Consider the following 14487-nt stretch of genomic DNA (forward strand, 5'->3'; position numbering starts at 1 on the left):
CAGTTGAGGCATAAGATGCTCATCCTCCTTGAAACCATTCTGAAGCTGGCATCCAAGGCAGGTCCTGAACAGCTTCCCGGGTGTCGAGCTTCCTTTCTCCTGGGCCATGTCTGGGGTAGGCCTTGGAACTTCTGGAATCCTCCAAAAGCGCAACTCGACGAAATCTTCACCCTTGAGGGGCGTAGAAAACTCCGAAACGGATCCCCGTTGATCGGATGTAGAAACGGTGGAGCTTGAGTCTCTATTTAACCGAAAAATGAGAAAAATCTCCTGAAAAAGCGCGAAAACGCAGCAAAAGCTCAAGAGCTACAGCACGAGGACTCCCAACACTTGAACGTGCGGTAAAAATCTGAGGATGGCTGCCGGAGGCGGGGCTTAGGGAGAGGGCAGTCATTGGCTGGGGGCAGTATGACCCAGAGACCAGTGATTGGTTACTACTAAGAAAGACAGATCAGAAACGAAACTGATACTGATTTTTTTCTATACCGAGGATTCCCGGCCTGATGACGGGGATTATTCATGAGCATATGAATCCATGCCAGACCCCATGCTGGAGAAATAGAAACTTAAGCGAAAAAAGCGCAAAGATGTAGAAAAGCTGTCTGAGCAAAACACAAGGACTCAACACTTGAACGTGCGGTACGGTAAAAATCGTAAAATGGCTGCCAGAGGAGGGACTTGGGGAGAAGGCAGTCATTGACTGAGAACAGTATGACCCAGAGATCAGTGATTGGTGTATAGGAGAAAGGCAGTTTGTAAGTGAAACTGTTTTTTTCTTTTGCAGAGGATTCCCGGCCTGACGCGGAATGAGCATGTAATCCATTCCAGACCCCATGCTGGAGAAAAGTTCGATGTCTTACAAAATACGGAGGAAGACATGACTCCATGAAATAAAGTACAAAAGTAATGAACAAGGGTTCCCATATAAAGAGTAAAAGAATGAGTGGTGAAAAGGCTTGCACGCACTCAGGAGACAGAACAAAACCAAGAGTTCAGCAAAAGGTGCTGGGGGGTCTCACAGGTGAAAGATTTAGCCTATGAATGAAAAATCTACCTTACAGTACATCAAACTGGTTGCTGGATTTATTATACACAGGGGGAGTAGGACACAAGGATATACCAGTCACCTTTTGGTTGATGGTTCCTTTATGAAGCAATAAACCAGAAGGTGGAATGCTAACATGCCATTTTAATTTTACCTTATTCTTCTGGATTAAATGAAAATCCTTCCCAAAAAGAAGAAGTCCATGCTCGAAATTCCTGCATTCCTCTTCAGTCCATGAAATCATAGCATCTAGAAGTTATTAAAATAGAAAATATGAGGAAGGATCTCCTTGTTGGGCAAGACCTGCAATTACACGTTTTTATTCGACTACACATTGTTAAAAATGTAATTTGTCTATTATAATGGTCGACAAAAACGAATACACTACATTTTCCATAATTCAACAAACATGGATTATAAAAGTTACACATTCCATCTATAGTGCACATCTCTCCGCCCTTATAGAATCTCCAAAACTCCAAAGAGGTTCTCTGAACTTGGAGAAATTGCGTCGGATAGGGAGAATTTTAAGAAATGTGCTTCTTCCTCTCTACTTTAGAGACCCCCAGCAACTTTGCTAGATTTTAGGACTTAATTTTTAACATGGAGAGATTGAGACCCTTTTTCCCCACTCACTGCGATTTGAATTCTGCATTTCTTTGCCAAAGCAGGTGAGCGTAGCTGTGTCCCAGGACCCCTCCATGTCCAAATCTGTAATTTAAGTGCCCCAGTCCCACACCATCCCGCGACCCCATTGCTGCCTTAATTAGTTTGTATTAGTTCCCCCAGGCCTAGCATCCATTGTTATTTTTTTATTTTTTTTATTTATTTGTTCTTGATTCTATTACAAAGTAACAGAACCTTTACAAAATTTAGATGACAGATAATCATTACAATATAATTCATACAAAAATGTAAAATAATTATTCAATAAAACTTCATAATAAAACATTTCCTGTACCAAAACAAGACAAAGGTTAGATTTACAAAATAGAAACAAACATACTCAGGTTAAAAAGAGAAGAAAATACAACATCAATAGTAGATCTCTTCGCCTGATCTGGTGAGTTTACCTATTCAGTTTGTCAAACATTGGTGTTGGCATGATTGTCTAATTCCTTTTCTATCAGTTTGCAAAATCTCGTTAAGGCATAAATGAGAGGTTTGTGATTGCCTTGCATCATTCGAGCCCATAGGAATAATAAACAATCAGAATAATTGATATTCACAAATTCCATGAGTAAAACCATTCTTGAATGTTTAAAATAAGGACAATATAAAATCATATGTTTTAATGTTTCTATGGTTTCAGTACACGTGGGAAATCTACAATGCTTGTTTTCAATGCTCGTCTTCTGCCCAGCCCAATTCGAAATTCTTTGGTATATAGTAAATTAAATGTAAACAGTAGATAGACCTTGCGGGTATAATTACAAGGTAATAAGAGTGATATGGTCGTATCTAGGTATGCGTTTTTTTGTGAATAGAGAGTACTCCTTGTAGAGTTTGTATGACCCTATTTGGTCGATAGTTGTGCACCAGTCAAGTTCAAACAACTTTTTTTTGGCATAAGCAGGTCTAATATAAACGTCATCCACTGTAATGTTGGCATCATTCAGAATAACATGTATTCTTGTCAGATATTGATCCATGGGGGTCGTTGGCCTTAAGTCAATTGTTTGCTTAATATCCACATATAGGGAATTCGCCCTAGGATAAATTATTTTTGCGAAATTTGTAAGGAGTCACCATTCCCAGCGAGTGGATAACGCTATTAGGCCTAGCTCGTGCCTTAAGACTGCGTTAGGCAGTGACATTGGAAGGGACATTGCGCGTTTCAAGGATGTCCCTTGTAATTGATCCAAGATCGCACCCATTTTGCCCAAACATATCTACTGAATAAAGAATAACACTTTCGATTTTCAGCGTGAAGAACTCGAAAGGAGTTAATGAGAACTTGCAGTATTTTGCGTATATTATTTTTAACTGTGATGTGAGTGGTCTGATATTGTTGTTTAATAGGTCAGTCCACATTTTAATGGAGTTTTTCTCGGATAGATAGTACCCTAGGTAAATCGTATCTATATGAGAGGGGATGATAGTTTGCATAATATACCATTGGAATTTTCCAGTTTTCTTCTGAACACCAAATTTCATCACTGCTGTTTTGGCAGGGTTGGGAGTTAAATTATGTGCTATTGCGAACTCTTCGAATAATCGTAGTTTACATTGGAGGCCTGCAGGAGTAGGATCAAATAGAAAGATATCATCTGCAAAGGCGAGCCATTTTAATCGGATAAGCCGGATTTTAACAGAGAACAAGTTTTTCTCGTCCCAGCCTTTGTCGAGGTCTGCCAGGTACAAGTTGAAAAAGGTAGCGGCTAAATTAAAGCCTTGCTTTAAGCCTATTTCAGTGCGGATTGGTTTGGTTGTACGGCCTTCAGAAGTTGAGTTTGATTTTGAAGGAGGTGTTGGTGTGCAAAGCAATGAACCAATATATTAACACTGGCAGTATTCCCATTTCAGTTAGTTTGACCCATAATAGATTCCGTATCACAGTATCGAAAGCTGAAATCATATCGATAAGGGCAATACAAACTGGATTTGCAGATGTTTGTTTTGCTCCTGCGATGGTAAATGCCATTATGGCATTGAGCGAGGTACTCATCCCTTTCCTGAACGCAGTTTGATATTTAGGGTATAACTCCTTCATTTCGATATGTTTTTCGAGATCATAGAGAAGAAGAGTTTTGCTTCCGTATCAATTAGGGCGATAGGCCGGTAGTTCTGTGGCATGGAAGGGTCTCCTTTTTTGAATATCGGTATGATATTAGCCGAGAGCCAAGAAGCAGGAATAATTCCCGAGTTGAGAATGGCCTGAAATTTGGTTTTTATAATTGTAGACCATAAATCCGGATCTGCTTTGTACAGGCAGGGGGGATAGCCATCTGGACCGGATGATTTAGAATAGTTAAGTTTCGAAATAGCCCACTTAATATCAGCAATGGTCCAATTCAAACGGGGAAGGTCTTGATATAGTAAAGAAGTTGTACGAATATTCAGAAACTGATAACGGATCCGAAATTTATGATATAGGTGTGCCAAGTAGATTCAGATATGGCATTAGGAGCTGAAAGTGGCACTTCATTATGGTTGGTTTTGATAGTTCGCCAAAAGGTTTGTGTATCGTGGGCTGTTATGGCTCTAATAAGGTTACAGTTAAGTTCATTGGGTCTTAGTATTCTTATGGGTTTTATGTTTTGTTTGTATGAAGCCATGATTTGATTTCGCTGTATTTGATAAGTTTCACGGGATAAATCATTGTTTTTTTTTCAAGTCTAAGGGCCTTGTTTTTTTCTCGCTTCTGAGTTTTGCAGAGAGGGTCAAATAAATGTCGATGTTTGGCGACAGTACTTGTAATAATGCAACATGAATTATTTCAGCGTAAATTAACTCCATAGCACTATTGGGTGTTTCCTCTGAGATGTGGTGATTGGCAATGGCTAGCGTTACATATTGTACAAATTGTTTGCATAAAACTTGACTTCATCTCAGAGAAACCTGCGGGCGATCTATTTCGCACAACATTGTAGAAGGATCAGCTGCCAAAATATGGAAATTAATTTTTAACTTGCCCAGTATTTGTGCATGGTCACCATATGACATTGGGGTGATTTTTAGCGACGCTGATGTTACAAGCAGATTGTGAGTGCCGAATATAAAATCAATAATTGAGAATTTTGCGTCTCTTGACCATGTAATCCAGTTGGATTTTTGGACAGGTGTAATAATGTCCAGGTCCCAATCCTTTAAAAAGTTCCTCCATATGGTGGCTTTGCGCTTTGATAGTATATTATTTTTGGAGCCTCTAAGCTCATGGTTAGTCCTACAATCACAATTAAAATCGCCTCCTAGTATTATTTCAATATTTTGGTATTCATGAGTTACAAATTCTAGGCAATTCTCAACCAAGTTAAGCATCTCATCAATTGGCGTGTGCGCCGGATTCCAATAAATTGTAATTACAATTAGGTGGCGATGCTTATAGATATTTGTCTTTAATAATATTGCGAGCAAGTGGTCGGCCTTCCAAACAATATTGGAACTAAACATTAGGGCATTATCTACTGCTATCAAGATGCCTCTAGAGGGGCGACCAGCAGAAGATCGTGTGGCCGGTAAGCAGTGCGTTGTATAGTCAGGTAAGGAAAAAGCAATGGTTCTCATGGTTTCTTGTATCATTAATATTGATGGACGGTTTTCACAATCTATCGTTGAGTGCCATTTCATAAGATTGTGATAGCCGCATGAATTCCAAGATAGAAAAGTTAGGAACGTTTTTGTGGGCAGCTACGATGTAGAATATGGTTCCTGGGATTTGAAAAGGGAGTTGAGCATTGGGGCTAGCCACGGGAGATCATGAGAAATGCCTGCTTTAATTAGTAGTTGGTTGATAGCTGCATTTGTTTCCTCATTAGTTTTAGGTAGCAGAGCAGATCGCGATTCAGGAATTGAAGCCTGAGGGCATTTATACTCCATGAATTCCATTGCTTCTTGTTCATTTTCCATTGTGCTTAGGACAAGGCCTTCTTCTTTTATACCTTCCCTATTGAACCATAGGTATTTCATGACCGCTTCAGAGGACAAGTAACACAGCACGGTAGTTGTTTTCTGTAGATCATGATACTCTCCAGATATCCTCTGATTTAAACATCCGTAATTGGGGGATTCGACTGAAGAGTATTAGAAGAAAAGCTCGATTAATGTGATTTATCCCAAGTAATTTGCGCTTTCCTTCGAACCCTATTAGATGGTGTTTTTCCGTGGTGTTGTGTTGGATCTTATCAGGGGGTCGATCGAACGATTTTATGTGAGGGTCAGAGGTGTTATCAGGAGGGGGGACATGATTGTTCGAACTGATCGGGTTTGGACTTGATAGTTCATTGTCCAGGCTGGTTTTGCTGGATCTCTCGTAAAGTTCTTTCCTCAGAAGGTCTAAAATATCGTAATGAGTTAACATTGTGGAGGTCTGAGCTTCTAAGATAGATTTATGTAGCGCAGGGCCATGCACCAATGTGCAATTGTGATCAGAGGATGGTGGTGCACTAGGCAGGTTCTGATTAGTTGTAGGCAAGGAAAGGGATTCTGTGAGTGGTAGTATTGTAAGAGATGTTACTTTACCTCGTCCGTTAACTATCATCTCTGGTCGGACTATACTAGGAGGGTCCGTTATATCAGTATTGATAGTAGGACAGTTAGGTTCAATTAAGGACTTGGTGGTAGAGGATGATAATACATTAGTAGTACTCGGGTCCGAATTTTTCAGATGTGAAGATGGTAGCTGAACCACTGGCAATACTGCTGCAGGTGGATCGATGTCCCGTCCATTTGCTACTGTCATAGGACCAATGATATTAGGGAGGTCTGTAATTAGAGTAGAAATTGGAACGGAATTATGAACGTTTGTGCAGGCTTCACTAAGGGTTTTGGTCATTGTAGTGATGGGAGGATCTAAGGGCAGAGTATCATCATGACGGGTAGTACGAATTCTGCCACATATTGGAAAGTAATTGACCAAATTCGATTTAACTCCTGTCAATTGTGTCGGAGCCTGCTCGTTATGGGACTCCAAGCACATGGATACGTTTTTTATCACATTGTCTTTATGTCTTCGTTTGGTTGTTATTGGCACATTGTTGGTCTCTTTAAGATATATAGGTGCTTCTTTGTTGTCGGAGTTGACAGATATGATTTCCTTGGGAGAGTTTGCATTGACAAACTAGACGGGCATTTTTGGGGTATTTGTTGCTTTGTTAGGTGGTTTTGAATTAGGTTTAGTGGGCAGAATTAAGGCTTCTTGGCTTTCTTTGAAAGTTGTTGAAGATCAATGTGGTCTTCGTCTGTTGTTTCAGTAGTAATGGGTAATGACTGATTAGTTGGGTCGATTTGGGTACTGGAACCTTTGGTCAGGGCGTCCCTTCTTTTAGCATACCTTTTAACAGCTCTTTGAAGTTTTATAGCTCTCCGAGACATAAAGCCAGTAGTCCTCTCTATTGAAAGATGTTTGGAAGTCCGGCTGCATTTGTTCGAGTACTTTGAGCAGCTCAGTTGGACTATCAGGGCCGTCTTTAGGCTGAGTAAATTTTGGGGTATATGGCGCTATGATGGTATTCATTTTTTCTATGGCTGTTTTTAGCTCAGTTGGAGCATTTTGACAAATGCATACAGGGGGGTTTGGCAAAACTTCCAAAGAGATTGAAGGAGGTGTGGAAGTTCGTTCTAGACAGCACTGAGTATTTTTATTTTTCAAGATTGGATTGGTCGCAAGTAAGTGATTTGAAGTTGGGGCTACTTTGAGGTTTAGTGTTTCCGCTGCCATAATAAACCCTTCAATGCGATCCATCTTTGAGGACATGAGTAAGAGCATTAATTTAATCTCCTTCAATTCGAGATGGGTCAGGTTGTGGCCTTTGTCGAGGAGGTCTAGGATCCGGATGATCACCGGAAAGGAACCGGGGGAATGATGGATAGGACTCTCATCAGGAGATGGTGAGAGGATTGATTGGGTATTACCACAGGTTCTGGAGTTAAGGTGGTTTGAGATGGAGGTGGCTCTTTGTTTATATCAACAATTTCAGTGCTCATGTCCAAAAGACTTAGAATAGTTCGGCAGGTGCGAATGAAAGGACATGCGCTTTTTTACTGAGTTAAATACTATTGGTGTCAAAGTGCCAATAGAGCGGCAGACGGCCTGACCAAGCGCCTCCAATCGAATTGCTTTTTGTCGGTTTCAAAGACCAGGGGTGATTCAGAGCAACTTCTGAAATCATCTATGGCTTTGCGCACCTCGGGGCTAATGGAGGAGGGAGAGGCAGAAGGCACGCAGGGTGCGAGGGGTAGAGTGTGATTAGAGATTGGGGAATTTCTCTGCACATGTATTTGGGCAGCATGTGAAGCACGACAGGGCATGGGCAACTCTTCTTTGACAGAAGTCACGGCATGAGCTTCGGGGGCAGTCGATTCAATGTAGGAGGTTTTCCCATGACAAACATGCGAGTCAATGTTGCTAGAAGAGAGCGTAAAGGGGGTAATCAAATTGCCCTTCGTGCTTTTTAGTCCACTCACCATAATTGTATTAACAGGAGATCAACGTTGTTGATCCAAAAAAAAGGGAATTTTAGTGCAAATTAGTTAGTGCATTTGAATTTGATGATTATAAGCACACTGAACATAAAACCAATGTATGCACCAAGTAATTTGACAGCACTTGACTAAGTAGCAGAATCAACAAAAAAAAATGGCTAAGTAAGAGTATGGCCCGCCAAGCAATGAGCAACAATTATTTACTCCCTTTTACCTGATGTTAGAATGTTTAAAGCAACTAGCAACCAGCTACCAGCTAACAGCAAACAGCGCTACTTATAGCGCGTACTTCATGCATGCGCGCAAATGCGCACGGGAAGTAGATTATATACACTTCCTGTGTTAGGGGGCGGGACCAGCTGAAATAATGGAAAAAAGGGACATATATTATTGTTATTTTGCATTTGTATAGCGCCTTATATACCATTGGTATGGTCTGAAGGCACTGGTAGGTTGAACGCCCTTGGGAACCGAAGTTCGGGTCAGTGGAAAGATTAGAGAGAGTCCAAAGGTGCGTGTGCGCCCCGGTATGTGTGCAGCTGGTGCGGAATTCATGTGGTAGCTGCTTCTTAGCGGTAGGTGTGGTGGTTGAGAGATCAGGGATATATGTGTTCGGTCTGGCTGGAATTATACAGACCGAGTGTGGCGGCGTTAGGCCCGAGGAGAAACGCCTGGCTTGGGGGGGGGTGAGACCAGCCATGTTTACTTAGAGTGATGGGGGGCGAGCGGCAGATGTTGATATGAGAACAGTTATTCCGAATGGTGTCATAGTAATCTCTGTGTTCTAGTTGAATGGTGGTGTAAGGAGAGAGTAAGCGTGGGGTGTGATATGCAGTATGCTCTTTCAAAGATTCCTTGCATTCCAAAACAAAATATGCACGTCGCGCAATTCTGAGCGGTCAGGTCCGTTCTATGTGTTTTGGTTCACATCCGCTCTATGCACTATTCACCCATACACACATTTGTTCCATGCGTTCGTCCGCTCCACAACGTTCGTTCGTTCCATACACTCGTTCGCTCTCCGCACGCTCCTCCGCTCTACACACTCAACCCCTCTCTACACACTCAACCCCTCTCTACACACTCAACCCCTCTCTACACACTCAACCCCTCTCTACACACTCAACCCCTCTCCACATTCATCTGTCTTCCACATTCATTTGCTCTTCATATTCGTCCGGTCTTTACTCTCAACCAACCTCCACACTCATCCGCACTCCACATTCGTCCGCCAGCAGCGCTCCTCCTCCACGCTCATCTACACTCATCTATATTCATTCGGTCTCCTATTCAGCTCTCATCCTCCGCACTCATCCGCCCTCCTCATTCATCCGCCCTACTCATTCATCCGCCCTCCTCATTCATCCGCCCTCGTCCTCCACATTCATCCGCTCTCCACAGTCAACCACTCTCCACGCTTATCGGGTCTCCACGCTCATCCGCTTTCCACGCTCCTCCGCTCTGTACATTCATGAGCTCTCCACATTCATCCGTCTTCCACATTCATTTGCTCTTCATATTCGTCCGCTCTTTACACCCAACCGTCCTACACACTCAACTGCCCTCCACACTCATCCGCCAACAGCATTCATCCTCCACGCTCCTCTATACTCATCACAGTCATTCGTACTCCCCACTCATCCAATCACGCCATCCACACTTCTGCTCTCCACGCTCGTCTGGTCTCCACGTTCATCCGCTCTCTGCACTTTCTACATTCCCAGTGATTTATTCCTATTGTCCACTTCACTGTTTTAGATCTACATTACTCGTTTTAGTTCTGTTTGTCATTGTAGGTTACAGTCTGGTTAGTTTAGCTGTATTTTATTTATTTAGTGGTTTGCTGGGTCGGTGTTATTGTGATGATTGATGTTGCTGGTTTGGAACCGGTTGGTTTTAGGGAAAGAGCCAGGTTTTTAGTAGTTTGCGCAATGCCGTTAAGTCCTTAGTTAGGCGGATGTGGGGAGGGAGCGAGTTCCATAGGGTTGGGGCCAGGACTGAGAATGATGCTCCGCCTAACCTGACTGAGTTTGTCTTGGGAATTACTAGGAGGCCGGCTGAGCTTGATCTAAGGGTGCGAGTGGGGTAATAAGGTATTAACTTTTCTTGAAGATATTGCGGCCCAGTTTTATGTAGTGCTCGATGGGTGAGGCATAAGGTTTTGAAGGCCACTCTACGGGCTACTGGAAGCCAGTGCAGTGTCTTGAGGGCTGGGGATAGTAATATATACTTATACTAGAGTGTATGACAACAGTAATGAGGGCAAGTAAAGAAATATCAAAAGTCCAGGCAAAGTCAGGCAGTTTCCAGGAATCTTGAGCACATAGAGCAGAGTAACTGGACAGCAAACAGCGCTACTTCTAGCGCATACTTAATGCGTGCACGCAAATGCGCGCAGGAAGTAGATTATATACACTTCCTGTGTTAGGGGGCGGGACCAGCAAAAGTCCAGGAAAAGTCAGGCAGTTTCCAGGAATCTTGAGCATGTAGTTATTCTCCTGGCTCCCCTTCCTGGTCAGCCTCCCATCCGGCCCCCACCCCTGATTGGCTGTGCCTCCGGCACAACCAACTGTTCATAACTGGTCCACCCAGGGCAGCCCCCTGCCCGGCAGCCCCTTCGCCTAAGGGCCCCAAGGCAAAGGACGGCTCCAATAGAAGCGGCTCCAGAAAGTATCTGCTGGTGTCCGCAGGGGAAGCCAATGAAGCCAGCAGTTAACCGGCACCAACAAAAACTTTTAAGTGTGGCATAGGTGGGGTGTAGAGCAATGACTCTACTCCAGAAAGCCCCCGCCACTCTACCTTACCTTTCCAGAACACAGACTGCCATAGACTTAACTCATCCATACTTGGAGAAATGTACTACCCACCAGACCAAATCTAAATGCAATATAAAAGCTGCCATGCACTACTTACTAGCACATTTGCGAAAGCTCGCTTAATAAAACTGAAGTTCAGCCCAGTCGCATCCAGACATAATTATGAAAGATAGCATGTAACACACTTAGATGACATTGTGAACTTTGGCCTGCATCACATCTAGATAGAATTGTATACCTCCATCCATCCTGTCGCTATGTATATGTATTTCGCCATGTACGTCTCCACTATCCTGCTCACGTGCCTGGTCTCAGGCGCTTTCACCGATAACCACCATATCACACCGCTACGCTTATTCTCTTCTATACACCATCATTCAACTAGAACACAGCTATACCCCTGATAATTCGGCCTAGATGTTCACATATGAGCACGACTCCACGAACACCTCATCACCCTAATAAAGCACAGCTAGCCTATGCACATTCCGGATAGCTTGGGCGTTCCTCAGGCCCAACGCAGCCAGAACCCAGTTTGGGTGTCCACCCACCAGACTGAACACATCCAACTGATTTCCTCAGCACCACACCTATCGATATAGAGCAGCTATCATCCAACAACCACACCAGCTGCACACATATCCGGTGCACCCACGCACTACGACACCCTCTCTTTCTACTGACTTGAACTTTGGTTCCCAAGGGCATTCAACCTACCAGCGCTTTGAGGTCATACCAGTGATATATAAGGTGGTTATATAAATGCCAAGTAACATAACAAGTAAGGAGTCTGACTAACTCCATAGGCATCCCCTTTACATTATGTCACACAGCACCTTCAGTGCAGTGGCACAGAGAAGTCTTTTAGATTTCCCAAAGGTTTAAATACCTTCGCTTGGATAAACTGTTTCCAAGAGCAGTGAAATGAAATTGACTTTACTCACATTTGTACCTTTCTAGACCCAGCACACACTATCGTACAATAGGGTGTTGGAGGGGTTACTTAGTATCCCCTTTGTCTAGCTCTTCATGTAAAATTTTTATGTTACCCTTTCCTCGATGAATGGCTGGTGGAAGTGGTTTACTTTGAACTACCGTGGTGTGCATTTACCGCAGGCGGCGTTCGCCAAGGGTGCCATTTGTCAAAATGGACCTGTCTTTTTTTAGCTATTTCTTTGTGGAAAGTTCCTCCTTGAGATTTACTCTGCACGCCAAACCAGGTTTGGTCCCTTTGTTAGTTTTGACTTTGGCAGGATTCACGAGTAAAGCCCGCCTATGGCACCAGTGTGTCTGGCGGGGGCAGGAATGGCACCAGTGTGTCTGGCGGGGGCAGGAAGCGAGGGAAGTGCCCAAAACGCCCTTCTGCTTAGTCTCCTAGGAGACAGGAATGTACTCCTAGGTGATTGGCCGACTGGATGTCTGGCAAGGACAGCCACCCTGCTGTGATTGACCGCTAGGCTTGAATGAATGCGGTAACCTGTATAAAAAAGCGTGGCTTTTTGACTTGGTAGCCAGAGTCGAACACTGGACGAAGGAACCGAATAAGAGCTTGAAGAGGACGGCTGCTGTAACTCCTGGACCGTTGGTTTGCCCTGTGAAGCCCTGCTGCAGGTCCAAATTTCCAAGTTCGCATCGACAGAGAAGCCCTGCAAAGGACGACTTCTCCCTTTGAGTTGATAGGACCAATCAACTCCAAGTAAGTCACCTGAACATCCATCTCAGAGCTGGTTGCATTTCCTCAGAGTGCTGCTGGAATCTGTAGAGCCAGGGAGAAGGACACCACATAGTGTGCGTTACTTGTAAGTTGGCCGAATATGTTTGGAACATACGGACTCCCACGACATCGGACCGACCGAGCCTGGTCTCTCCCCCCCCCCCCAACCCTCAGTCGAGTTTGTGACCCAGAAGCAAGGCCAGTCCACCTTGACAGCCAGAATCAGCGTTGTTACCAGTGCGGTAGCTGAAACGCGAAACAGCCAGTGAAATTGAAGTTTGCCAGTTGCAAGCTTTTTGATGTCCCAATGCAGTAACTGAGTCCCCAGACGTCCTCCCTCTTGCCCCCACGACTGAGGCCTAGGAACAGCGAGATCTGCAGGAACAGATCAGCTGCCTCTTTTCATTGTAAGGTACTGTAAAATAAGACTCAGAGACCTTACCTCTCTCAGTGAAAGTGCTTCAAACTTTTGCAACTCACAGGCCTAATCAGCTTGTGACCCAACATACAATAATTCTTTTTACAAACTACTTCTAAGAACTTGTGCAGAGACGTTTCTGTTTACTTACCAGAACCACTTTATCCTATCCAAGACTTTAGCCTATTGACTTTGGCCTAGCCTATTGAATTGAATTGGCTCTTCTGGTGAACTCAAAGTATTTACACTGTCTAAGAATAATTGTAGTTTTATGTTCTGATAACCTTTACCTTTTACTCCTCTTGAAAAGTATTGAAGTATATTTGTGTGTTATAATATAGTTGCCTCCTTCTACTGAATGTTTTATAACTGACAAATAAATTAATAAGTATTTATCAAAGAAACCTTGCGTATAAGTTTATTTGAACACCTGTGATTGTGAACCTCTGTGTAACATCTTTACTGCTCACATTCCCCTCTTGAGATAAGCCTGGCTGCTCAACACGCTACCAAAACTGTGTGGTACAGACTTATAACAAAGTTTGGTTTGCTTATACCGGTGGTCGTAGTTGTGCGTAGTATTCCCAAAGGGTACTGCATACAAACTTTGCCTAACGGGCATCAGCGTATCCATTTTGTTTTCTATCCCATTAGTATTGTTCTGATCTTGAGCTACCATGATTAAATCTGGTCTATTTCTTGGTCTGTCCCTCCCCACTGCCTCTTGTGGCAGGGATGGGTTTCTCACTGCCTCCTCTCCTTGATCTTTTTCTTCCCCGGCCTCTCCATTATTTCTACAATCTTATCTTCCCATTCATTTTCCCTTGCTGGTTATACTTGTCCCAGGACCATCCATACCCTCTGCCCATCATATTTTTCAATACAAACATTTCCTATTGACCTAGGGTTATACCTAAACAAAAAATCTGACTTCAAATCCCCAGTTTTCTGCACTGGTACCCTTATTTCTGGTGATACTTCAGGTTCTTGTAACCTGACCAACCTTTCCCGCAATGCTCTTAACTCATTGTCAATGTCTACTTGTGGACCCTCTGGGTACACCAATGCTACAGGCATATTAGAGTTTGTGGATGGGTTATATGGAGGTGCACAAACTCTCAAGTCCCCCCCTCCTAGTTGCTAATCCTGTTGACACACTCCACCACTGGAGGCTTCTAGACTGGGGTTTTATACCCTAATGGAGGTTTAGGCGTTATGGGGTGTATCCCCTTACATTGGATCCCTTTCACCTTCCTCATCTTCCATATCCTCAACTAAATGATATAGAATCTCTCCTCTTTATTGGACTTGTTCCCTCCATATTTTGCTGCTACAAAGATGGACATTTTTT

General features: G+C 43.3%; 1 protein-coding gene across 4 annotated transcripts in view; it reads right to left on the minus strand.

Annotated features, from left to right (window-relative positions):
• Positions 1–14487, minus strand: part of MIER3 (MIER family member 3) — a 465034-nt gene that overhangs the window by 162067 nt on the left and 288480 nt on the right. For all 4 annotated transcript variants that reach the window (XM_069627312.1, XM_069627309.1, XM_069627311.1 and 1 more), the window contains exon 11: positions 1200–1294. In XM_069627312.1, coding sequence (XP_069483413.1) covers positions 1200–1294 — 95 coding nt within the window. The remainder of the gene's footprint in view (positions 1–1199; positions 1295–14487) is intronic.

This window comes from Ambystoma mexicanum, chromosome 6p (assembly GCF_040938575.1).
Source record: "Ambystoma mexicanum isolate Mex_15411 chromosome 6p, UKY_AmexF1_1, whole genome shotgun sequence".
Classification (NCBI taxonomy): domain Eukaryota; kingdom Metazoa; phylum Chordata; class Amphibia; order Caudata; family Ambystomatidae; genus Ambystoma; species Ambystoma mexicanum.